This window comes from Merops nubicus, unplaced genomic scaffold, assembly GCF_000691845.1.
Source record: "Merops nubicus isolate BGI_N331 unplaced genomic scaffold, ASM69184v1 scaffold16309, whole genome shotgun sequence".
NCBI lineage: Eukaryota > Metazoa > Chordata > Aves > Coraciiformes > Meropidae > Merops > Merops nubicus.
This window is the reverse complement of record NW_008631833.1, coordinates 12,828-37,730: the sequence shown is the minus strand read 5'-3', so window position 1 is coordinate 37,730 and position 24,903 is coordinate 12,828. Positions and strand designations below refer to the sequence as shown.

The 24,903-nt window shown below is 49.7% G+C and overlaps 1 protein-coding gene across 1 annotated transcript in view; it reads left to right on the top strand.

The window, feature by feature from the left end:
* Positions 1-24,903, top strand: part of RPTOR (regulatory associated protein of MTOR, complex 1) — a gene marked incomplete at both ends in the record, with an annotated part of 97,559 nt that overhangs the window by 62,071 nt on the left and 10,585 nt on the right. Inside the window, 8 exons of the mRNA XM_008947726.1 lie at positions 1,161-1,279; positions 6,198-6,301; positions 7,255-7,438; positions 9,223-9,333; positions 17,957-18,062; positions 19,785-19,899; positions 20,284-20,408; positions 21,838-21,942. Of these exons, the coding sequence (XP_008945974.1) occupies positions 1,161-1,279; positions 6,198-6,301; positions 7,255-7,438; positions 9,223-9,333; positions 17,957-18,062; positions 19,785-19,899; positions 20,284-20,408; positions 21,838-21,942 (969 nt within the window). The remainder of the gene's footprint in view (positions 1-1,160; positions 1,280-6,197; positions 6,302-7,254; positions 7,439-9,222; positions 9,334-17,956; positions 18,063-19,784; positions 19,900-20,283; positions 20,409-21,837; positions 21,943-24,903) is intronic.

The window sequence follows — 24,903 nt, the reverse complement described above, 5'->3', positions numbered from 1 at the left end:
AATTTTTCTGGCAGAAGAAAGGCTCCCTTGGCTGCCACAGACAAGCATGTGAAGTGCAGTGTGTGGACTCCTGAAGCTTATTACCCTCTGCTACTTGCCTTCATTGGCCAGAGTTCAAAACTGGACTGTCCAAGTCTATTTTCTGTTGGTTTGAGTATCAGGTTTAGCAGCTTTGCAGGCTGAGAAGCTGCTTGTTGACCAAGGAACCTTTTCTTCTGAACTTAACACTTTATATTTAGATGTCTCCAGAAACACGAAGGGGAATGCAGCAACAGCTTGATCTGTCATTTACCATTGATTGTGACTCATCTCAAAACCCTATTTTAGTGCCTTTTTTTTTGTTAGTGCAACCACTTTAATACTGCCCAAATGGCTCAACTCCCAACTGACGGTGTTACAACTAGCAGACACTGAGGGGTTTAGAAGGAGGAATAACAAAGCTTCTCCTAAAAGGAGCAAATTAAAATGTTCACAGAATTTTGTCAGTTGTTGCAAACGCTTATTAATTTGATTTGTACTTTGAATGTGTCGGTCCCTTCTGCTGAAATACCAAACAACAGATATTCTCCTTAACTAACAAACAGAAAATTGAAAGGAGTTGGTACAAATGTCAATAGGAAGGACCCAGCTGGACTTGCTGCTTTGCAAAGGTCCAGGTCCTAAAGCTTAATGTTTAACATTGAGATATTTAGTAAACTTGGGGAATAGTCAAAACTTTCACTACTCAACCTGAGTACCAATGTCTAAACCAGCAATAAAAATAACCATAAAGGTATAAGCCAGTAAGTGTGGTTTTATACTGTTCAGTATTTTAGCTCAGGAAGTCCAAAGACATTCTCCACTTGGCCTTTCAGATTGTTTGCTTCAGCAGCCTAGAAAACTAGCGGTTCAACTGAAGCTTATTTAGGTGGTCTTTAATTTATTTTGCTTTTCCCCACTTTCATTTTACGAGCCCTTGCAGAGTTCACAAAGACAAAACAGGGACTAAATGCCCACGTGGAGTGTTTTCGAGCTCTTCTCTTGATGTTTTCCTCGATGTCGCTGTGATGTTTGGAGTTCTAATGAATTTTCTCACATAAGATCAAAGAGTTTGAGTTGATGGATTGTCATGTGCTGTGGGGCTTTGTTTTTTGTTGTTCTATTTTTTTAAATTATTTTAGGTGTGAGTTTCAACAGTGTTTACACCCAGATTTGGAGAATACTCCTTCACTTAGCTGCTGACCCCTATCCCGATGTCTCCGACTTGGCTATGAAAGTTCTCAACAGCATTGCCTACAAGGTAGGACCTTCTGTGTCTGTGTGTGTCTGTGAGGGTCCTGTGTGTTAAAGGTTTTTGTGCTTAGGCCAAGTGTAGGCAGACTGAGCTCCATATGTCCATGGGAGGACTCTGCCTGGTTCAGTCTGGATCTGTTGCAGAAGCAGCTTTTAATGTTTCAAGATGCTAAACACTCGTGAACTCTTGATCTGGTGAAAGAAATAAATGGGGGAGGGCCTGGGGTTGTTTTAGGTTATAAATTATACACAGACCTTAGCCAGTAGGTCTTGTTTAGAAGTCTGCTTACCTAGATTGGTCCCTGGGAGAATCCTTAAATATCCTTCATTAAATTATCCGTTTGCAAACCGATTTAGATAATGCAAGTGGGACTGGCCTGCAGACTGAAGCCACAACGGCTCTCCAACCCAGGTGAACTAGTACATGTGAGTCAGCATGCAGACACCCCTGCCACTGCTCACCTCTCCAGCCCAGGCCTAAACCACCATCTCATCCCATCCCATCCCCAGGGGTGACAAGATGTCCCTGGAGGCTGCCGTGACTGCCGGCTCAGAGCTGCCAGCCCGAGGTGCTGTAGAACACCCTCCCCTTCCTCCTGGAACCAAGCACCAGGCCACCCCAGAACATCTTCTCACCAGCTGCCTTCCTCCTCCTGCCCTGGCGGGGGTGTCAGGAAGCTGTTGGAACGCAGCCCTTCCCACGTGCTTTCTAGTTGCTCCAGCATCAAGACCATGAGCCATTGCAATGCAAGGTGACCTCTCTTACTGGTGATTTCCAGTGAATAATCACAAATCTCCAGACTTAGGCTTCTGAGCTAAAGTTGCAGTAAGAGATGCCCGCATTGTGCACTACCATTTTAATGCCTTAGAGATTTCCTGCTTTTAAATCTGATTTTCTCTTGAGAAAAAATAGCTCCTTATTTGAACTCTTCTATTTGTTTGAAGTATACACGTTGGTGAGTGGTACAGTCTGGGGTTTGGGGATAGAGAGTTAATTTAACAGTGGGGGCAGTGAGGTCAGCCCTCCCCTGGCGATACGGGTGTGCAACAGTGGTGGAGATGCCAAACTGAGGTGCCTAAGGAAAGGAAAAGGCTGAAAGATTTCTCTCTCTCTGCTCTGGATGCATGAAACTATTTGAGTTTTGTCTTTTGGAAGGCTCTTTGCAAAATGACACGTTGCTCCTACTATGGGATTAAAAGGGAGATAAAGGGGAACCAGATCTGCCTTTCCTGTAGGGAATACTTTTCCAGGACTCACTCAGTGGGTGGTGGGAAGAGCTGGACCTGTGTGGGTGCCTGGTGTGACTGGTTTGTGAATTCTGTGTCGATTCTGACAAGTTTGGACCAAAATGGACCAAAATTCAATACTGAATGGAGTCCAGAAGCTCAAGTGGGTGGGTATCAGGCATCTCACACTCTGCCTCTCGGACAGTCCCTGGCTTCCTGAGGCTCTGACTTCTCACATGGGTCTGCACAATAGGAACAAAAGCATTCCTGGTTCTGAAGAGCTTTATGTGGGGATGCTTCCATGAACAAAACTTCTTCCTTCTTTTTTGCCTTAGCCATAAGATCCATAAGGAAAGTATAAATATGCAATTTGTCCAGCAGTTTGGGCAGCTCTGTATGTAGTGAGCTCACTGCTGTGCACCTCGTGATGCTGTGGGCTTTGCTTTTGCCAGTACCACTTGGCTTAGGTGGCTTTTAAAAAGGCTTTTTTTTTTAATAATTAAAAAAAATAAAAAATAATAAAACCTATTAACAGCCCACCAAAATGGAAATTAAGGCTTCAGATCCCGGGTTATGATCTGGCCTTTAGTCATTTCATTATGGACAAAACTCCTGCTGTGAGCAGTGCTGCCAGGATTTACAGCCTGAACTCTGCTGGTGTGAGCTCAGAGCAGAGGAGCTGTCTCATGCATGATGCAGATCAGTAACAATTAAATGTGTGCTAATGCTGAGATGGTTCCTTGGTGCTGATGGAGTTTTGTTGGCAGTAAAGGGGAGCAGCCTGGCTGCTGCCCACGGGCCCTCTGCTCCTCCTGAGTATGTGCAAACAACACCTTTTCCATGGGCTTGGTTGGATTTTATCACTGAGTGAAAAAAAAAAACCAAAGTTCTGTTTTCTTGCTTCATGTAAAGCAAAGCACTTACATATTCTGGAGTTTTAATCCTTTTGTTCTAATTAATACAAAATACAGGGAGAGAGAAGCTTCATTTTGGAACTTGGACACCTGAATTTTTTCTTTACAGTAACACAACTGCACAAAGCAGGGTGGCCTGTGTGACACTGCCTCCTACTGCTGGCCTTCGTAGCTGAAGAGCCCAAGGCATCAGCCACGGGCTTGTGCTTCTGGAGGGTGTGGGTGAACTGCAGCTTCAGTTTTGGTGAACTAAACAGCCCCAAAATGCTGCCAAGCTCTGTGCTTTAAGCCTTAAAGATTTTAAAACGTACTTCGTGCCAGGCAGGCGTCAGTCCTGTAACCCGGTTGCCCTGGTGGGTGATCAGACAACACAGGGAGAGCAGTGGGGTTGGGCAGCTCAAGGAAGTGAATTCTGCAGCACTTCCCACCCCCTGCAGTAAATTTTGGGGCTGGCACTGCCAGTCTTGTGACTGTGCAAAAGTTCAGGTTCCAACTCTGCATTTGTAAAACACTTTGCCAGGCACCGCGTGAATCTCGAGCAGGATTTTTGTTTTCAAACAAGACCAGTCCTTTTCAGGGTTTTTTTTTTTTTAAGGGAGCCATGAACATAGAGCTTCATCTGCAGGAGAGCTCCAAGGGCCTTTAAATAGGGCGATGTCTTTCTGAGCAGCTGGTGAGTAGGTTGTGCAGCCGTGGCTGCCTCCCGGGTGCCAGCGATGCCGCTTTGTTCCCTGGGCTGATCAGACCTTGCCTGTTCTCACCCACATTTGCCTGGGCTCTGAGTTGTGTTTGTGGAGCAGACTGGGGTGGTGCTGCTCCTGTTCCCAGCCCCATCTTTTCAAAAAATGCAAAACGTGCTTTTTTGTGTGTACCAAAACAAACAGAAAGGCCCCAGTAATCAACGCTGGCCTTTGAAGACTTTTTGAGATCACAGTTAATGAAGGGAAATTGGCTTCCTCCCAGGTGACTTCATCCAGCTGTTTTTTAATGGAAGGCTTGAGGCTGAATTATCCCAGGAATTATTCCTCCATAACATCACTCCCGAGTACAGGCTTTTTTGTGCATGAGCAAGTCATTCTGACAGTGAGCTCTTTTTATTTTTTAAGCATGGAGTCAATTTGCAAAATTATGAATTGCCACCTCCCCTCCTGGAAAGAGGTGATTTGACTGGCAGAGGAGCAATCCCCAGGAAACGGGGAGCTGCTGCCTCCAGCAAAATGCTCCGTCCTGTCACTGCACTGCAGCCCTCACTGCTGGGTGCCTTCAGAGAAGAAACTGCTTTTTTTACTTTTCCCAGGCAGAGTTGGGGTGTGTGCCACACTCTGCTCCCTGTGTTCCCCTGCAGCAGATTCCCATTAGCTGACCTTGTCCCCCAGCTCTGAAACAGGGTGACTGACCCCTTTTGGGTGACAGAGACCTGGCTGTTAGAATCCTTCCACTGAGCCTTCTGTGCCTAATTAAGATGAGTTATGAATAACAATATGTCACTAGTTGCTAAATTCTTCTTACTTTCCTTCCGTTCTCATGGTGTGATTGTCTGCACCAGCCCCCCCTGTACTAACATCTGAGACTCCACCACAGCCCTGAGTGATGGTGAGATGAGTGGCCTTTAGGGAAAGGAGGAGAATAACCTGTGAAAGGAGCTGTCTGAAGACCATGCAGCAGCTCTTGCTTCTTAGTGCTTTGTGTTTCAGCAGCTGGTGGCCTCTCTTACCTTGTGTAGCTTGGCTTCAGCTGGATACAAGCCCTGGTGTCATCACCTGAGAGCCCCACTCAGCTCTTGAGCTGTGAGATGTGGATTTTCTCAGTGTTGGAAGAGATGATTCCACTTTTCTTGCCTGTGGAATAGCCCTGTTCGTCCCTCCAGGTTTTTTATGCCAGTCTGGGGCTTCCTTTAAAAGTTATTTCGATATGTGAGAAATTTCAAACATTTCACAGGAGGCGGGGTGGTGTGGAAGGGGAGGAAAGGAGTCTGTGAGCAATGGAAGGCTTCACCCTTTCTGAAGGGGGCTTGTTTGCACGGGGTGAGCAGCGAGCTCAGCCTGGAGGAGTGTGAGACAGGGATGGAGCTGCCTGCAGACGTCTCTCTGCCTTGTGTTTGAGGCCTTCCCCAGGAGGAAGGACAGCAAGTTCTCAGGCTCTTCCAGAAACGGGTCTCTCTTGGCGGGTGGCTGAGTGCCAGGGAGGACTGCCTCTGTTTTACTGACCTCAGAGCCTCCCAGCTGTGCCAGTCCCCTGCCTCCCCGTGGATGTGGTGCTGCTGGGGAGGGTGTGACGAGCTCCAGCAGAGCTGGGCTCTCCTCAGGGGAGGTGGAGCAGCACAGGAGGCACCTCAGGCAGCTGGGGGGGGTACGAGGGGAGTTCTGACCAGGGGCAGAGTGTGTGTGGGAGTGAGGGCGGTGGCAGCACCCGCAGTGCTCCGTGGGGAGGTGGGGGAAGCCCGGCTGCTGCAGGAGCTCCCCCTGCCCGGGGTGCTGCTCCAGCTCCTGGGCTGAGCTGACTGAGGGAAGAGGCTTCCGAGTTAGTCAAAGCCATTTCCCTGCAAGTAACAGCAGGGCACTTTCTGGTAAGTGTTTTTTGACTAAAAGAGTAGTAAAATCGTTTCATGTGTCGGGAACTGCACAGAAGCCTTTTTTTCACATACATTTTTAAACGCCTTCCCCCGCTGGTAGAGCTTGACTTCATCCAACCCCAGGCGTGCAGCTGTGCCGGGTAACACCCGTGGCAGTCGGTGCTTTGTGGTCTTGGCTGTTCAGGACTCTGCTGTGGGTTGTTTTTTCCTAGGCAACAGTCAACGCTCGCCCCCAGCGCATCCTGGACACCTCCTCGCTGACCCAGTCTGCCCCGGCCAGCCCCACCAACAAGGGCATGCACATCCACCAAGTGGGGTAAGCACCAGCTCCCTGCCAGGCACCCTGCCAGCAGCCCTCCTGTTAGCTGAACCAGGGGGTGGGCACGCTGAGCTCACCCCGGCTGCTGCAAGAGCACTGGAGAGGGGCTCAGAAACAGCAGCCCTGGGAGAAGGTGGGGGATTCCCCCTGGTTTGCCTTTGTAGGGCAAAGAGTCACAAGCCACACTAATCATCTAAAGATGAATAGCCAGGAAGAGCTAACTGCTGCTGGACTTACTGATGCTCTCTGACCTGACCTGTGTGCTGTACGAATTTCCCACTGATGTCTGATCAGTATTTTCTGCACTTTCAGCTGATAAAAGCCAGGGTTATCTGATGATTGAGCCGTGTCTGAACTGCAGGGGAATTGAGATGATAGTGTGGGCGAAGCTGGGATTCAAAAATTTGATTATTTCCCCAAACCTGCTCTCCAAGAGAGAGCCCCACGCTTGAGATCTAGCAGTGCCATAATCAGTGTGCACCAGTAAGGTTCTGAGTTGGAACAGAGGGCCCAGAGCTGCTCATTGATGGGTTTTTAACATTTTCTGATAGTCTAATGTAACTGTGCAATAAGGTAAATGTCAGTTTACCTGTACATTAAAATGTTTTTCTGTGGGCTGACAGGACTTCCAGTCTCCCCACTGAAATACTCAGCGTGCCTTAGTCAGACATCGTGACCTGTGGGTGGGTGACTGTTGGACCTGCTGGTTCCCAAAATGTTCATTTTCTTGTCCTCAGACCAGCGTTGGTGCAGTCAAGGTTCACTCTTGCTTTGGGCTTTGTGTGCCCCTTGGAGGGGAGGGGGGCACCGTGCTCATTTGGGTTTGTAGAGGAAGCACAGCACTGAAGCACAAACCTTATAAGAAAGAAATAAAAGAACAGTGACACAATTCACAGGTAAGAGTCTCCTGCCTGCTGATACCCAAATCTTCCCCTTTCTTCCACCTTCAGAGGGTCACCTCCAACCACGAGCACGAGCAGCTCCAGCCTGACGAACGAGGTGCCGAAGCAGCCGGTGCCGCGGGACATGGCCTCGGTGCGACCCGCCAACGTGGGCAGCGTGGGGGTCCAGTACACCCCCCACTCCCACCAGTTCCCCCGCACCAGGAAGATGTTTGACAAGGGGCCAGAGCAGGTAAAGAGCCTTCCCTGCCAGCTTGGGCTCCTTCCCTGCCCTCTGGCTCTTGTTACACTTTCCCTTCTCCCTGGTTTGCTTCCACACATCTCTGATCTAGCTGCTGTTCACTCCAGATTGGTTTCCTTTAAGCAGGAAAATGAAAAAAAAGTGATTAAGTTTTTTTTCTTCAGGATAAATTTTGGTTGATAGCTTTTGATAGGGCGTTATTCACTTCTGCAGCCGAGGAGTGTTTAATCAGAGCTGATTGCTTATTCTTTCATAAACATTTGTCTGAGTGAGTGATGATGTGGAGTCAGATCTGTAGCCCTCGGATGCTTTTTCTCCAGCCTCAGCAGATCAGGAACCAAGGGGAAAAAGGGGAGATTCCTCTTCCTTTAACAAACAAACCCAACCTTCCTCTTGAGAGACTGAGAGGTGCTCCTACACCAGAATATTCACCTTCTTCCTAGTGGTTCTGACCCCTCTGTGCTTGGCAGTCCCTCTTTGCTGTCCACAAGGGAGGATGTGAGCCCAGATTGTTACCAGGAAGACCAAAGCTGCTGGAGGAGAGCTGCTCAGTAATGAGCTGTGAGGACCTCTGGGAGGAAGAGCAGTGGCTCCTCTTGTCAACACGAGGGCAAGCCAGCAAGAGTTTCTCCTGTGTTTTAGCATTCTAAAGACAGTCATCAGCTGCTGGGCATTTTTCCATTTACAGAAGCATGAAGGACTGATGTGGTGCCAAGTAGAACAATCAGTCAGATTTTAGTATGCACAAAAGATTTGGAATCACCTTCAGATAACTTCAAATGAGTCATATCAGATGAGTATGGTTGAGTCCAGGCACACTTGGACATGGTTGTGGACATCATGTGAAGATAGAGACTATTAGCAGTGGTCAGTGTTCTTCAGGATTCAGCCATCTGGCAATAGCTTTGGGTCTGCCTGTCACTCTAGCACATTTCCAGGATTTTCCTGGTGCTGGCTCCATGGATAGGAGGGAATTGAGAAGGCAGTGGATGTGTTCTGCTGCCACAGAGCGTGGTGCAGGGAGGACATTGACCCTCCCTGTCTCCCTGCTGGTAAAAGGGCAGGGTTGTCCCCTCAGCAGTGGTGGGGTGTGTGCATCACAGGCCAGAGGACGTGTGGACAGCACAGCTGGGCTGTTGTGGCTGCTGGGAGGAGCAGCTCTCCACTCCAGTTAGTGTTCTGCCTGTCTTAACGAGTGAGCTCACAGAAGCTACTGGGGGTGGAGAGTCAATATTTCTGTGTAACTACAATAAAAAAATGTTGAAGCCTTAGCAGGAAACACCTTCACCTCTCATGAGGGTGGCAGCACTGCTTAGTCTAGATCCTACTTCTGAAAAACTGGATGAGGTCTGTGGGAATGGAGTGTTCTTTCTGGTCCCCTCTGGATACTCGGTGCATAGATGCCCTTGATCTGAAGCTGTGTCTGGCTGTGCTTTATCTTGAATTATCTTCGCTGCTCCACTGATTCTCATGCCAGATGCTTGGGAGACTGAGAAAACTCATCCTGGGACCTCATTTTGATGATGCACTGATGCTTCAGCCCTGAGTCACACAGGAGCCTGATGGTGTCCTGTGTAAGGAGGGGGTCTGCGTGTTTCCAGAGCTAACGTCACGGCAGTGACCTTCCAGCCAGCTGTGGAAACGCCGTGTCCTTGGCACTGCCTTTGGGCCTTCTTCTGCCTGGGGGTGTGCCAAAGGCCTGGGGGAGCTGCTGGGTGTGCCTGCAGCCCAGGGGAGCAGGGCTGGGGGGTAACAGCCTCTTCTCTCCCCATCAGACCGCTGATGATGCCGATGATGCCGCAGGACACAAGAGCTTCATCTCGGCCGCGGTGCAGACGGGCTTCTGCGACTGGAGCGCCAAGTACTTCGCTCAGCCCGTCATGAAGGTAACCACACAGGTTGCCCCTGTGCCCCCCCGGGTCCTGCCTCCCACGTCCTGCCCCCCGGGTCCTGCCCTCAGGGTGTGTGACCAGGGAAGGAGCCCGGAGCAAACGCCCTGTGCCCCGTGGAGCACGCTCGGGAAGCTCGGCACACGTGGGGAGAGGTTCTGTAGTGGGGCCAGACTCACCAGCTCTTGCAAATTGCTCATCTATACGTTGAAAACTGTGTTATAGTAGGGATTATTATTTCATTTTTTTATAAATAAATGGAGTAAGGCAGGCCCTTTATGCCAGAAGGGGCTGTGAGAGGCTGGAGGAGGAGAGATGCTGTTCTCTTTCCGACGTTCTAGCTGAACTTCCTGGCTGTGGTGATGCTAAAATGAGCAGAGCCATGCTGGAGCCTGCTGCCCTGTGTGAAGGCCTCGTCATCCTGGTGGCAGAAGAACACAATTTCTGCCTCCAGTCAGGCCTGACTGCACCCCTGTGTGACCTCAGAGCTGTGCTCTGCTTGTGGGCAGCCTCTGTAGATCCCTGTCTTAAAAAGAATGGGATAGAAGAGTGTGGCCAGCAGGCCAAGGGAGGTTCTCCTCCCTCTCTACTCTGTCCTAGTGAGGCCACCTCTGGAGTATTTGGTCCAGTTCTGGGCTCCCCACTTCAACAGAGATGAGGAATTACTGGGGCACAGTGGATGCTGGGAAGATGCTGAGGGGCCTGGAGCATCTCTGTGACCAGGACAGGCTGAGAACACTGGGGCTGTTCAGCTGGAGAAGGCTCAGAGGGGATCTGATCAATGCTGAGCAAGAGCTAAAGGGCCCCGGGGGGCAAGAGGCTGGGGCCAGACTCTGGTCAGTGGTGCCCAGCCACAGGACAAGGGGCAACGGGCACCAACTGGAACCCAGGAGGTGCCACCTGAGCAGGAGGAGAAACTTCTTTGGTGTGAGGGTGCAGAGCCTGGAGCAGCTGCCCAGAGAGGCTGTGGAGTCTCCTGCTCTGGAGAGATCCCAAACCCTCCTGGCTGTGACCCTGGGCACCCTGCTGTGGGTGAGCTGCTGGAGCAGGGGGTGGGACAAGGTGATCTCCAGAGGTCCTTTCCCATCCCTACCAGTGTGTGATTCTGTGATAGTGACTGAACATCCACATTACTGCCTGGGGGAAGCTCTGGAAGCATCATTGTTGGGTTTTCAAGTGAGAAAAAAGAAAAAGGAAAAAAAAAAACACCAAGGTGCTGCTGTGGCAAAGAAAGAGGCTGGTAGTGACAAATCTCTACTGAGCTCTTTTTAGAAGTGAGTCTGTTCTGGTAATTAATTTGGATTTATGTGAAGTGAGAGAGACACTGAAGCCTTATTCTAGGAAAAAAAAAAAAAACCAAGACAGAGCTCTTAAGAGATGGGCAAAGATTGTCATTGACTGGAAGGAGGAACAGTTACATTCCCAGAATCTTTTAGCCAAAGACCAGGTTTCACTTTATGAAATGAAGCCGAGCAGTAAATCTCCCTTTTTAAAAGCAGATGCATTCAGGCCAAGCCTGCAGGTGCCATGGGAGTCAGGCAGCACCAGGGCACAGAACTCCCAGCTTCATTTCTGGGAGGTGTTGCCATTTCTGGGAGTAATAATACAGTCTGTATTAACAGCACTACCTGAGCAGCACCACCAGAGATGTTTGTGTCTGACCAGTGATATTTAAACCTCCCTAATGAGGAATTGGTGCATTTCGTGTGCTGCCTCACCCAGGGATTGCCCCCGAGCCATCCTCCCAGCCATCAGCACTCCTCCCAGCCTTCAGGCACCTTGAGTTGTTTGCTGATGAGGTGAGGGAGGTTGAGTTGAGGGGAGGGAGTCGCCCCCAAGTTTAAGGATCTCAGAAAAGTAGTTACATGGCAGCCAGCTTCTGTGTAGCTCTGATTTCTTTAGAGAACCCCCAGGAGGGAAGACTAGATGGGGAAGTGATTGCCTGGCACTTCTTCCACTGCTGGGGAAAGGAACTTTCTTCTGATGCCATTAGCAGAATAATTCTTTAGGATGTACATCTGGCCTGTGGGGCTTGGCTGCTTGGTCAAGCCTTAAACGGGGGTTTTGGCTGCTTGGGATGAGTTTCAGTGTCTTGATTCAAGTCTAGAAGAAGAGTACAAGAGGAGGAGGATGTTGTTCCATCTCTTAGTCCTTATTAAAAACATTTGTCTGCTTTTTAAGGAAAGCTCTTCCCTGTGAAGAGGGGTGTCTTTATTAATAAAATAAATCACAGTAGACAGCCAATCAAAGGCAGATTCAGTGGATAGATGGGGAGCTCTGTGCGTGTGTGTGTATGGATTTACTACTTCATGTGCATAAAATAGAGGAAATTACTTTAGGGGAGGAAATAAAAAACGTGGAGCATTCCTGTACTAATTTACAGAAGCTAGGGAGGGGGAGTCATGGAAATCAAAGGCTGCCCTGCACCCCAGGGGGTCCCGGGGTGTTCAGGGTCTCACACCAAGGACCAAGGTGCTGCACCCACAGCCTTTGCCTGCCTGGAGAGAGGAGCAGCACGTACAACAGCCAAAGGCCTTTTAAGAGTTTCTTATGTGTTTTCATTTGGAAGTGCTCAGTGGTTAGGGTTGGATTTTCTGAGCACAAACTGTCCTCAACAGCAATGTTTTAGCTAAGGCTTGAGCAAAACAAAATCTGTGTTTTCTAATAAAACAAGGAAGAGAATCGATTTCCTCATTACTGCTGGAAAGCAGCTTTGGAAGGGCACGTAGAGGGTTTCTGCAGGAAGCCTTGGGTGTTATCTGTCCTCACGTGTAGCTGTGTGATTAGAGGGGGTGATGTGTGTGCCAAGGACAGGAAGAAGTCCCTCAGCAAGGTTTTTCTGTGGCATTTCTTGATTGCTGCTTGTGCAGTGGGACAGGACTGGCCATCCAGGACCCCGGGTGCTGGCTGAACTTCTGTGGGGTGCCACAGAACCTCCTCTCCTAGAACTGCTGCTCCTGCAGGAGCAAGGGACAAACAGCCCTGGCTGGGGGCTGCTGCTTTTTGGGAACTTCAGCCTTACAAAAAAAAGGCAAAGACTGAATGAAATCTGCCAAGTCCTGATGGAAAAAGATGACATTGATGTTTAATTGCAACCCTTCACTTGGAGACGCTGCCTGCCATCATAAATGGGGAAAGACAAGACAACTGTTCCTGTCATGAATAAACATAAAATGACTGTGAGTGCATCTTAGTCATATTTAATTTATGAATTTAGTTTTGCTTCATAGACCTTGCCCTGAGAATGCTTTCACTGGGAGGATTGAGGGATTAATTTCCAGTGTAAATCACTGGCTCAGTTTCAAACCATCACACCAAGTTTGATTTATTGATTATCTAATCAAATAAACGGGGAAAGAAAATGCTGCATTGTGAATTAGAATCACAGAATTATCAGCGTGCCAGGAAAAACAGATACCTACCCTAGCTCTGAGCTCTACCAAAGTCTTTCCCTGAAAACTCTTGTGGCAAAAGGCTGTTCTGCTAACCACAGGCAGTCTTGGACGGAGCAGCACAGGAAAGCCTGGCTGCCAGCTGTCAGGAAGCCCTGAGTCAAGGAGAGCGGGAGCCAGCGTCTGTTATTTCCAGGACTGGCAGAACATGCAGGCAAGGAGCTGGGAAGGATCCTGGAAGGTGAGAATTACATAAGCAATCCTTCCTGATAAAACCCTGCCTTAACTTCAGCCCTGTGCCTTGGCCGTTGTCCAAAGCCCTGGTGGAGTGAGGAGCCTTCCGTGCAGTGCTGCAGGAGCGTTGGCCAGGGAGGAGCTGTGGCTGGTGCCTGCTGGAGCCGTCTGCAGGAGCCTCCTGCTCCCCTCTGAAGGGAGAGGCAGAGTGTGAGAGGAGGAAAACTTCCCTGCCTTTGAGTGATGCAGCTTGGTGGGAGGTTTCAGGAGCATAACTGGTTCCTGGCTGGGTGGGAGCTCAGGGGTGGCAGGAGTTGGTGGCGTGGTGCCCGTGGTGCAGCACTGCCCGTGACTCCCCCAGACCCCTGGGGGAAGCAGCAGCCAGAACCAGGCTCTTGTTTACTGAAGTGACTTTCTGATGCTTACGTGGGAGCTGGCTGGGAGGGAGACAAAGGCCTGAGCCTGAAGAGTTAGTTCTTTTGAGTAATAGTTTCTCTTTTTCCAGCTGGCAGCAGCTGGGGCAGAGAGCAGAGCTCTGCCACACACATCCTGGCATCTTCCCATGCCTCTGTCACCAGCAGCTCCCTCGTGACGTGCTCCGTGGGGTTCCTGTTTCCACAGAGAACAGGATCTCTCCTGTCAAGGTCCTCCCCACAGCTCTGACCTGTGGGCACGGGGCACAGGGGGACCCTTCCTGCTCCCTGCAGTGGTGGTCCAAGGCCTCAGCTGGTCAAACCTTGCCTGTGAGCAGAAGTGCACTAATTGCCTGTGTCACACTTAACTGAGCTAGCACGGAGAGGCTCTGCTGGGTCACACTTCCCTGCAAGAAGTTTAAGGATATGTTGAGTTCCACAGAGTTTACCTCATACAGGTACTGCACATTTACTCTCTGATAAGGCTTTAGAAGAACTCACAGGGATTTTTTTGCCTTATTCTTGCCATTTTTCTTCTCTCAAAGCTCCATGACCCCCCTGCAGTGTCACAGAATCGTGTCAGGTTCCTTCCTGTGCAGGCTCAGGCCCTGTTTCTCTTTTTAACTTGGCTGTTCACCACATTCCAACTGGCATCAATCAGCTTAATGGTAACGCTGGGACTGGTGAGACCCAGAGTCTGGACCCCAAGTGCAGCCACACAGAGTGTCTAGTGCTCAGCAAGTATATTTTGGGCATTTTCAGCTGTGATCCCAGCTGGGCCTGGGGGAAGCTATTGGACACACAGATCCTGGCAGAAGCATCTTTGCAGGAACCTCCCTTACCAGCTCCAAGGCGATGACATCCCCCATCTGCAGAGCCTTTGGCACAGGGAATTTGGTTGGTTGAGGCAACTGTATGAAATCCAAGACTTCAGCATATGCCCTTAGTGTTCTGCTACTGCCAGGAGCTGAACTGGATCCTAAAGTGGTGCATGGATATAACCCCTTCATAACATAGCAGTCCTCTGGGCAAGCACCTGGACTCCTCTGCGTTCACATCTTCAGGGGATGAGGAGGAAGACAGGGGTGGCAAGCAGATGATGCTGGAGGCAGAGGTCACCCTGGAGCACAGATGAACTGCAGGTGCTGCAGGAAGATGCCCAGGCACCCAGAGTGGAGCAAACCAGGTACAGATGCCATCAGTTCTCTGCTGTTGCAGGGGAGGAAGGGCTGGTGCTGGGGATGGTGTCCAGCTGTCAGGTTTGTCACGGTCGAGCAGCACACCAGCAGTGCAGAGGCAAACGTGGGAACTGAAACAAAACAGAGCTGACAAAACAGGATCCCATGCAGGAAAATCTGGGCACAGCCCTTCTCTCCCCTCATCAGGGGATGCCTCACTTGTGCATTGGATCTCAGTAATGTGCTGGGGATCTGAGGCAGTGAAATAAGCTCTCCCTGATATATCTCCTGAGTGAGCTTTGGCTGCTGCCCTGCCTGGGGTTTGGGGTGTCTGCAGGAGCTGTGTGCAGGGCCAGGCTTCTGTGAGGAATCTTCTGCTGACCTGCCATAGCACAAGCATTGTCTCCAGAATGGCTGAAGCAATCAGAGATCACACCTAAGAAAATAAAGAAGGATTTTTTCATTGTCAGTTCTGCCCAGAGAGCAGAAAGTGTTAAGTAATGGACTGTGAAGACACCTTTACTCTCAACCTCAGGAAACTCTAATAACCATTTTAACTCCTTTTTTAAGGACCCTGTGGGTGGATCTGGGACTCAGGGATGCAGCAGAATGCTAAATGTGCCCCAAAGAGGGTGCAAAAGGAAGATGAGGTTTCAGTGGGGGACAGGACAAGCAGTGTGTGGAGTGGAGCCCAGAGCGGAGGAGCTGCAGGACCCCACACGAGTGGATCCCTCCACTGGGGAGCACTGCCCCCACACTGCAGCCCCTCAGGAACACCCACTGATGGCCCCGTGGCACCACACAAGCAGCACATGGTTGCACACAGTTTTGGAATGTTCTGGAGCCGTTGGGGAGGAGGAGTTGTGCTCCTTTTACAGCCAGATCTTCTGCTCCTGCTGCACTCAACGGGCAGGTCTCCACCTGCAGCTCTGAAAGGGAGTGTGGGGGCTCTGGGTTGTTGCTGGTTGGACCTTTGATGGTTGGACACTTGGTGGTTTCTTGTCTCCAAAGCACTTGATACACACAGTTTCAACTTAACAAGCAATACTGGAGATTTCTCACAAGCCAGCCTGCCAGAACTTCCCCAGAGACTCATCATCCCATTGGTGACAAGCTCTAGGTGGCTCTGGCCATACTTCTGTCTCAGTTTTTTGCTCAGCCCCTTTTGCCATCTGCTCCTCTGCTTGCAGGTGGCACACAGGGCACACTGGGCGGGCAGATTTTGGATGGAAACACCAGTTCTGCCACCAGAACCCACTCGCTGCTCTTCGGTGGTGGCCGAGGCAGAAGCTGTCCTGGTGAGCCTGGGAGGACAGGCAGTCACCCAGAGCTGGCTGGTCTCTGTGAGCTTGGTGTGACTCTCCTGGCCTGCCCCTGTGCCCTGTTGGGTTGCTGTTCCTGGTGTTCTTGGTGTTCCTGGGACCTGCTCACTGCCTCCCTCTCATCAGAGCCTCTCATCCTGCAGGGACATGCTCCGAGCGCTCTCCCAGCCCTGCCCATGGTCTGCTGGTGCTCCAGCACTGGGGACCATACCCTGGGAGATCTCTGGGCAGGAGGAATCTTTATTCCTGATACCAGATAGGAACAACTCCCTGCTCAGCCTCCCTGGAAGAGCCAGGTTATTTTTCTCCAGAGCTGAAAAGCCCAGCAGCTCCTTTATCTGCCCCTCTTTGTCCACCAGGAGTGCTTTGCTCAGCTGCACGCCTGCAGATTTCCTCACCCTGAGCTGTGAAAGCTGCTGGCTGCCTGTGGAATTCACCATTCTGCCCCTTCCCTTCTCTTCTCCTGGCCTTTTATGTCTTACTTTCATTTACTCCCAGAGAAGCTGGATTTTTATTAAGGTGTAGGTGTGATCTCTCTGCTCTCAAATCTCTGCTGATGTATTTTATCTTAGGTTTGTTTATTGCCTTACATCATTGGTCGTTTGTCATTGCCTTTCTAATAGATGTTGTATTCTTGAAGAATTGAAACAGTAGGGCTTGTTTTTTCCTTTTGCCAGGAGGGAAGGTGGGTGGTGGGTTTCTTATTTTTTATTCATTTTAAAGAAGCAGAAATTCATCTCAACTGTTGGGCATTTTGAAGACAGTGTATGTAATAGTGAGAGAAGATTTAAATACTTTCTTATTCAGGAAAAAAAAAAAAAGGTTATTTGGGGAAATAGGGAAGGAGTGAAAGGACTTTTTTGTCTCCCTTTTCCAAGAGTTATTCCTTTTGGAGCAGCCCTCATCAAAAGAAGCCAGATTAGAGTCCTGTAGCTCAGCCCCTTCGTTGATCCAAGGAGATCCTGGAGTGGTGTTGCTAATCTTGGATAATTTTTGGAAGCATTAAATAAAAGATATATCATCTGTAACTTCTGCAGTGGTTTTGGCCACCAGATCCTATTATGAGTTTATTCCTTTGGATCCTGTTCTTTGACTAAGGGGAGGGATGCCCATGATCCTGCCTGGCGTTAGGAGCAGCACTGAGACTTCTCCAGCCCCTGGCAGGAGCTGCTGGTAGCTCTGGGGCAGAATCCTCAGCTGGCCTTGGGCTGGAGGATGGATTTTGCAGGAAAGCCATGGAGCATGCCCAAGCCTGGAGCTCTGGGCTGTGAATAAATATCATAAAATAGATCAGGGTGGCTGTGTACTGCTCCAGGGCCTCTCTCCAGTTTCAGGCAGAAGTTTGTGTGTAATCAAATGAAGATGACACTGGGGCATCATTTCCTTGCAGTCAGTTCTGATAGGGGAAGCTGAAACAGTTGCTGTTACTGGTAAATGTGATGTTGGTAACTCAAGCATCTCAGGGATTTGGAAATAAAGTAATGCCTTTTCTGGCCTGCCCTCCTCTATTAGCAACGAAAGAAAGATTTTAATGCATTCTGAGCTCTCTGGCTGTATCAAAGCTGTGTTCTCTCTTTAATCTCAGGATTGCTACGTGATGCTTTTCAGCTGAAGAGTGTTAAGCAGAGTAATCTGTACTGGACTGGAGTCAGACGGGCATTGTTCAGAGAGGAAGGGGCTTGGGGCAGTTGTGTGTGTGGTGGAAAGAGGTTCCTCCACCAGCCCGCCAAGTGTGAGACTGTGATGGGTGATTGAGTGTCCATGGCTCTTCAGAAACCCCACATCATTCACTTTGGAGAAGTGCCCATGACTTAAAGACAAAACACAACATAGGACAGCAAAGGGAAAGGGAAAGACTGCAGGCAATGGGGGAGATTTAGATCAGAGAGATGCTCAAGTATTTAATACCATAAGGTCCCGTGAGCTTCTCCATTTACTGCCTGAAGCTGGAGACCCTGAGGAATTTAAGGCTTAATCTTGACACGTGTGTGTGTGTGTATGAATGTGTGCTGTGAAGGTAATTCATGGAGTTTTGATGGTCACTGTCGTTTTGTGTTGTGAATATGTTGATATACTGAAAGATTCCAGAAGAGCATGACCTGGAGAGCCAGATTCGCAAGGAGAGGGAGTGGCGGTTCCTGCGCAACGCTCGTGTCAGGAAGCAAGCCCAGAAGATCATCCAGAAGGGTGAGTGATCCCCCTTGCCATGCTGCAGGCAGCTGCCTCGAGCTCTGAGCACCCCCAGTCACCCCTGACCCCGTGCTGGCCCTCAGATGGGGAAGGTTGGCTGGGGGGCTTGGCTATCAACCGCTCAGCCTCCCGTCCAGCTGCTGCTTTTGTTTGCCCCATCAGAGAACTGGGCACTGTAGGTGTCAAACATCTGCCCAGAGCGTGGCACTGGGCAGGGAGCCTGAGGGATGGGCCCTTGAGGGAGGAGCCAGCTTGCCAGGACAGCAGTTTCCTCACTTATGAGACCTGATGGAGCATCTGGTGGCTCCCGAGCTCTGCAGCCACCAGGGTGGCACCTCCGCAGGAGCCGTTGTGTGGCTCTGGGTGTGCTGCCCACAGCTCCCCTCTCTGTGCCTCAGGGGAGTGTTTCACTCAGCTGTACCCTCCACAAAGCTGGGGTTGCTTTTTTTTGTATGGCTCTTCATGCCTCTAGGAGGCAGTGACTGGGCTGGAATTCTTTTAACACAGGAATTTATTCAAATATAACGTAGCCCGATGATGTTTTCTCAGGAGTTTGCATAAATGCTTCCTGCCTGTGTGCCTGGGAAGAGCAGAGGCTGGGGAGTGGCATTTAGGGGAGCTCTTCCCATGGTACCCTCCTGGCAGCATTCCCAGGTGGGGGCTGTTCCTCTCCTGGGATACTCACTCAGGCACACAGAGTCAAAAACAATAATTTGCTGAATGAAGAACTGCCCGAGGCTCAACCTGCTGCCTGTGCCTCGTCGGCTGGGGGTTTGCTGGGCTCCAGTCAGTGCAGTGGGTAGCTTAATGTTGTGAAACTGCAGAATATCATAAACCAGAGTAATATAGAAATGAAACTGGAGCCCAGGAGATGGCTTGAGAGATCTCCTTGAATACAAAGAAGGGGATTTTTCATGCTTGCCTGGAGAAGTTAAATCTTTTCTAGACTGTGTTCTTATTTGGTTGCTTGACCTGAGCAACTAAAATGCCAGGATTCATTAAAAAAAAAAAATGGAGATGTGAAATATTAAAAAGAATCAAAGTAGACTTACAGTATTTTAATGAAAATTAGATTAAATGGATGCATTCTAAAACAAACTAGAACTGAGTAAACGTCTCCTGGGCTTATGGTTTTGTGTGATGAATTCATACTACGGAAAAAAATTGCCATGCCAGGGGTACCAAAACTGTTTGTGAACAGCAGCCTGTTGTGAGGAGAAGATGGGAAAGGTCTTTAACCATCATTTTAATGTCCTGATGGAAAATACATTTTTTTTGTTTGCAAATTAACCTAAAATTTAAAAGAACTGAAATGGAAGGCTAAATAAATGATATAAGATTTAATGAAATAAGGCATTTTAAGTTGGAAAAAAAGTTTTCATTTTTTTTTAAAATGATGATTTTTCTGTCAACTCAAACTGGTATTTCCCTGGCCTTGGTTGTGCTTCCTTGCTGTGTTCTCTTCAGCTGCCAGAGCAAAGGACCCCTTGACTTGTCACCACAATTTGGAGTTTGTACCTTAAGATATGATTCAGTTGGCGTGGAGGAGTCAGGGCTGTCAGAGAGCTGGGCTCTGGGAGGGCTCTTCAAGGGGGAAAGTGTTTGGGGGTCTGTTGTTGAGAACTGGGGTGTGAGGAGGAGGAGGAGAGGGGGGTCTGAGGTCCCTGGGGTGGGCTGTCCCCAGGCACTGAGCTGCAGCCACCTCCTGTCCCCCCGCAGGCATTTCCCGGCTGGATGATCAGATCTTCCTCAACAGGAACCCGGGCGTCCCCTCCGTGGTGAAGTTCCACCCCTTCACACCCTGCATCGCCGTGGCCGACAAGGACAGCATCTGGTAGGAGGCTGCTGGAGCTCTGGGTTACCCAGCTCTGGGCTGTCACTCCCCAGGTTGTGCCTTTTCTCCTCCCCGCTCCCCTCACCCTGCCCTCCCTCGGGTTGTGCCATGGCTGTGAGTGTGGCCCCCAGTCCTTTCCCCCAGGAGGGGCTGGGCTAAAGGGCTGGCAGTGAGTCCTGAGTGATCTGTGCTGGTCACCTCCAGCTGGGCTCTTCTGCCACCAAAGGTGGCCATGCATTATTGACAGGATGGTGCTGAGTACCCCAGGACACCAAAGTGAATTGGCATCCAAGGAGTATCATTTATGGTTTCCCTGTACTGAGTAGATCTCTGTACAGCTGGCACAGAGACCAAGAACTGACCTGGTGTTTCTTCCTCCCCGAGTTTCTGGGACTGGGAGAAAGGGGAGAAGCTGGACTACTTCCACAACGGGAACCCTCGTTACACCAGGATCACAGCCATGGAGTACCTGAATGGCCAGGACTGCTCCTTGCTGCTGACTGCCACAGGTAAAGAACACGTGTTCCCATGTATGAGGGCAGGACTCGGGGGGCCTTGGGCAGAATTCAGGCCTGTGTGAGCTGTTCTAGACCTCTTGCTGTCCCTTCCATGAATCTGCCCTCCCCTGTGCCTTGCCTGCCTCAGCTCAGGAGGCATTTCCAGGATCAAGCCTGACCATTGTTTCTGGCAGTCCTGAAATCTTTTAACTGCTTAAGTAAGTGCTGCAGACGTTTATCAAACAACGTATGAGGGCAGGACTCGGGGGGCCTTGGGCAGAATTCAGGCCTGTGTGAGCTGTTCTAGACCTCTTGCTGTCCCCTCCATGAATCTGGCCCGAGCTGCCCCTGCCCTCCCCTGTGCCTTGCCTGCCTCAGCTCAGGAGGCATTTCCAGGATCAAGCCTGACCATTGTTTCTGGCAGTCCTGAAATCTTTAAACTGCTTAAGTGCTGCAGACATTTTCAAACAACAAACACTTGTGGAAACCATTTCCACTCAGTTTTGTTTGTTAGATCATTCAGAGTCTTCAGCACTCACTGCAAGGCTGGGGTAACCTGTGCAGTACCCCGGGCAGTGGGATTTTCATTGGTTAAAAGCTGCTGTCCCAAGCTGAAAGGGAAATCACACTGCAGCCAAAGACCTCAGCTGTGTGAAGTCTAGAGCAGGCAGGTCCTGAGCACTGAACTCAGGTAGTTGTGAGCTCCTCTCTGGTGTGGGTACTCCCCCAAGGGGAGCAGTTCTCTAGAACCCCCCGGTGCATCACGTACGGCAGCGTGGAGAGCTCTTTCCCATTCATTGATCTGCAAAGCTGTGAGTAAGATCTGCTTCTGTCCCAGGGAACCATTCTAAACCTGTCAGTCTGAGTGTTTTCAATAGCTTCTCAAACTTCACGCTGAAATCTACAGGTTGGGTATAACTAAGAGGTGGAAGAGGAGCCGAGAGAGCCTTTAGGACATTTTTCTTTCAATTTATTGATTCTTAGCACACAAGTTTCACAGATGGGGAGCAAATGGAAAAAAAATACATGATGTTCTTGAAAGTTTTGCTGCTGATGGTTTGGGCTGTGATTCATCTTCTTCTGTGGGGTTCTATTTTGTGTTTAGTAAGGTGCTTTTGTGGCTCTCAGCACCAATAGCAAGGACAGAGACAAACCCTGGAGAAAATGAGCGTGACAAAGAAACGGAGCGACATCTAATGTCAGGTGCTATTGGAGGGAAGGAGAAAAGCTCTTCCACAGCAGTTCTCAGTAGAACAATTCTTTAGGTGTCCTGGGTGTAAGATTAGGCAGGAAGAACCCTAATAAGAAGGATTAAGTTCAAGTAACACTCTCAGTTTTGGAGCTTGAATGACTTCAATTCCTGCTTCTCTTCTCCTTTGTTGTGCACGAGTAATTAATTATGAGATGTTGCACCATGTTCTCTTTTTCTGTGCTCCCCAAGATGATGGTGCCATCAGAGTGTGGAAGAACTTTGCAGACCTGGAGAAGAACCCAGAGATGGTAACGGCCTGGCAGGGGCTGTCAGACATGCTGCCAACCACACGAGGTCCTGCTTCTCTTCTCCTTTGTTGTGCATGAGTAATTACGAGATGTTGCACCATGTTCTCTTTTTCTGTGCTCCCCAAGATGATGGTGCCATCAGAGTGTGGAAGAACTTTGCAGACCTGGAGAAGAACCCAGAGATGGTAACGGCCTGGCAGGGGCTGTCAGACATGCTGCCAACCACACGAGGTGGGTCCCCACTACATTTTGTTGGGACAGGGGGTAAAAAGAATTGTTGACGCGAGGGTTTTTTCTAGGGATGGGGAAAGTACTACATTTTGTTGGGACAGGGGGTAAAAGAATTGTTGACGTGAGGGTTTTTTCTAGGGATGGGGAAATGGGTTTCTCATCTTCAGCCATCAGTAACATCCTTGCTCAACAGTCTCTGCCTTCTGGAGTGGCCTTGTGTCAGGCCTTGGTGAGGAATTGCTGCTCCAGTCCTCACAAAACAAACCAACAAAACTGCAAGCCCAAAGCACACTGAAGAACACCCAGAGCAGCCTCTTGCTGAGGAGCAGGAGGGTGCAGAGTCCTTGTCCTTTACAAGCTTCACAGCAGCTGGCTTGTCCAAGTGTTCCTCTGAACTGTGTTCCTGAGGAGAGAACTGTAGACCAATGGTGGAACCAGGCACTTCCCTGCCCCCTGCTGCTGCTGGCAGGAGGTTCCCCCTCCCCTTGGGGCTGGGACAGCAGCTCACTGTGGCCTCTTTCCTGCTGGTGGGCTGCGTGGCCTTTGCACAGCTTTGCATGTGACCTCCTTTAGCCTGAGCTCAAATTTTGGCATTTATTCTTCGCTGTTGATTGCGGGTCAGGAGGTGGCAAGAGAATGTGTGGTCTAAAGCTGACATGTGCAGAAGGAGAGCACAGTTAGACATCAACCTGCTTCGAGTGTTAGAGAAGTTGGATAGCAAGAGATATAAAAAGGAGCGCTGGCATCCAGCCACACACAGGATGGAGCCAGAAACCAGCCTGAGTGACCCTGAAGTCTGTTTAAGGACATTAAAGGAGGTGGACGTGTCGTCCTTCTGAGACCTGGTAATGTGCCTAATGCTCCAACTGTGATTCTCTGTCACTTGAACGTTTTTAATCAAGGTTACAAGTTTTTCTAAGTGTGCAGTAGTTCAATCAGCACCTGTGGGATTGGTGCAGGAGTTGCTGGGTGATGCTCTCTGCCTTGTGCTATGCAGGAGGTCAGATGAGATGACCATCATCATTCATCCTGACCTTAAAATCTGACAGTTCTCATTTCTGAGCTTATGTGGTTCATCACAGGAGCCTGACACAGCTCTTTTAGCTATTCATTGGATTTTACTAGCACTGCCTTGTTGTGCTCCTATCTGTTATGTTTTCCTTAACACCTCGTGGTGTGTCTCTGGTGCTACAGCAGAGAGGAGTGGTGTTTGAGGTAACTTCAGGCCCTGTGCCTCGCTGCAGGATGTGCACAAAACTAATTATAAGCTGCTGGAAGTTTGCAGCCTACTGTGAAAATTGCCATGGTCAAAACCTGCCCTTTCAGCGACGTCAATAAAAGCAGGAGGAAGGCAGTGATGAAGGGCCTGGATCTCCTCGGGCAGAGAGGAAAGTGTCCAGAAGTCATCTGAAGTTGCCCTTCGTAGAGTCATTCAGTTTGGCAGTGGCACACCAGCTTTCCTGAAGGATGTTGGTTGATGTTTACCATCCCTGCCTCCTTGGGGCTGGTAACAGACTGGCCCAGTCACCCAGGAGTTCCCCCAGACTGCTCCAGTGCTTCTCCAGGAGGATGCTGACAGCTGTCAGCTGCACTCCTTCAGCCTAGTTCCATTTTCCTGCCTTGCTTTCCCCTGCACCTTACCAGGGCACAACGTTAGCTGCCTGTACCCAGCTCTCTGCTGGCCTTGGCACAGCAGGAGGGGTCGTAGGCACCGGTGGCTGGTGCTGAAGGTGGGTTAGGAGCTGAGGCTAGAGCTGCTTTAGCTGTAGGACTTGAATGGTCACACTTGCCAAAAGAGGAATGTTGAAACTTTTAAGTCTGTTCTCTTCAAGATTATGGGTTTGGGCCCTTTTCTTTCCCTTATGGTATTGGGAAGTCTGGGTTCTGTTGCACCTTTGGAGCAGTAGAATTAGGTTTGGAGGAAGAGAGGGACAGATTTCTTTGTGGAGAGAGAAATAAATGTAGTCGCTTCAGGAGAGCTATGTGGATCAGGTCCCCTTGGACATGAGACTCTCTTCAACACTTCTCTTTTGCTGCCAAGACCATAGTTGTGGTCCAGCACTGGCTCATAAAACTGAAAATGCATCTTTGAAGCTGCAGAGCTCGAGAGTTTTACTGGAGTTTGTTTGCTCCTACGATTGATTTCCTTCCCTCCTCTCCCACCCTTTTCCCCCATGTCCTACTTGTCTCTGAATTTAATAGTTGTCTTGACAGCAACCAGAACACTGACTTTTCTAGGCAGTTCTCTCACTTAAAAAAGGAGACAGGAATATGCAATACCTACATCCATCCTTTGGAAGCTTGAAAAGCATCCCCAGGTTGTCCGAGTAGTGGGAGGTCAACACTAACATGCTCTGGGGCTGCCTGAGAGGGGGGAGCAGACCAGAGAGAGGCACAGAACTTAAACTCTTAGACTCTGTAAAGGGCTTGTTTGTGGTGTGTGCAGCCAGAGGTAAGAGAAATGAGCAGGTACAACCCAGTCAGCGTGTTAAACTTGGGCCCAGCTCATTCCACTTCATAGCTGACTTGAGACCAAAGGTGCAGGAGTCTTAATTTAAACACTGGCACCTTCTTTTCTCCAATGTAATAACTGTTGATTGTGACCTTGTTTAAATCTATGCTCATGATGCACTAAGGAAGCCTCTTCAGTCAAAGTTGGGGTGTTTAAAGCAGGATTGGCACTGGGTGCTGTAGTGTGAGGAGGTGGCTGGGGAACCCCAGTGTGAGAGGTCTGGGGGGCTGAGGAAAAGGCAAAGGGCTTGTTGATAACCTGGTG